This window comes from Acanthamoeba castellanii (genome assembly GCF_000313135.1).
Source record: "Acanthamoeba castellanii str. Neff unplaced genomic scaffold scf7180000083001, whole genome shotgun sequence".
NCBI classification, from domain to species: Eukaryota; Discosea; order Longamoebia; family Acanthamoebidae; genus Acanthamoeba; species Acanthamoeba castellanii.
The window spans coordinates 4596-5458 of NW_004457679.1; the positions used below are offsets into that span (position 1 = coordinate 4596).

General features: G+C 59.6%; 1 protein-coding gene across 1 annotated transcript; it reads right to left on the reverse strand.

Annotated features, from left to right (window-relative positions):
- Positions 1-66: 66 nt before the first annotated feature.
- Positions 67-809, reverse strand: ACA1_004080 (SAP domain containing protein; the record flags this gene model as incomplete). Its single annotated transcript, XM_004353951.1, has 1 exon — positions 67-809. A coding segment is annotated over one exon (743 nt), but the record flags the coding sequence as incomplete, so codon positions are not given.
- Positions 810-863: the final 54 nt, after the last annotated feature.

Below are 863 nucleotides of genomic sequence, written 5' to 3' on the forward strand. Positions count from 1 at the left end.
TCTTCGTCGTCGGCCTCCTCCTCCTCCGCCTCTTCCGCCTCAGCCCGATCCACTTCTTCTGCAGACTTCTGGACGGCATTGTTCGCTTCGAATGTTGCCTCCTCCAACGAAGCCTCCTTGACCGAACTGGGTCCTTCATCCGCTGCCTCCTCGTCTTCACCATCCGCGCTGGCCTGCACGTGATCGCTCACATCCTCGGCCGGCGGCTCTGCGACGAAGACCTCAGTCACCACCGCTTCTTCGACAGCTGCGGGCTCGGCCACCTCCTCTTCCTGCGCCAGGTAGTCACGGAGTCGTCTGACCAGCTCGAACTTCCTCCCGTTGGTCGGCAGATGGCACTTCCTGAGCTCGCGCTTCAGCTCCTCCACCTTGAGGGATTCGGGGTCGATCTTTTCTTCTTCTTCTTCTTCTTCTTCTTCGTCGGCTGCCACCTCATCGCTCTCCTCCTCTTCTTCTCTCACTTCTCCGCTCGCTTCCTTCGCGCCCATGTCCGCACCGTCCTCCGTCTCTTCTTCGATCGTTCGTTCAACTCGTCCCTCCGCCGTTTCTTCTTCGTCCTCGCCCGCAGTCTCTACCGTCGGTTGCTGCTCTTCGGTGTTGTGTCCTTCCTCTACGGTGGTTTCTTCGATTGATTCGACGGGTTCAGCGGCCGATGCCTCGTCGGTGATCTCGCTCTTCGCGTCCACGTGATGCGCGTGGTCTTGCTCTCGTCGGTCGAACTCGCGAAGCCTCTCGATCAGTTCGTGCTTTCTTCCGTTCGTCGGGAGGTCGCGCTTCCGTAGCTCTTGCTTCAGTTCGACGACCTTCATGGCATCGAAGTCTGCCTCCTCGTCCGCGTCGCTGTCGCGTTCACTTTCGATTTG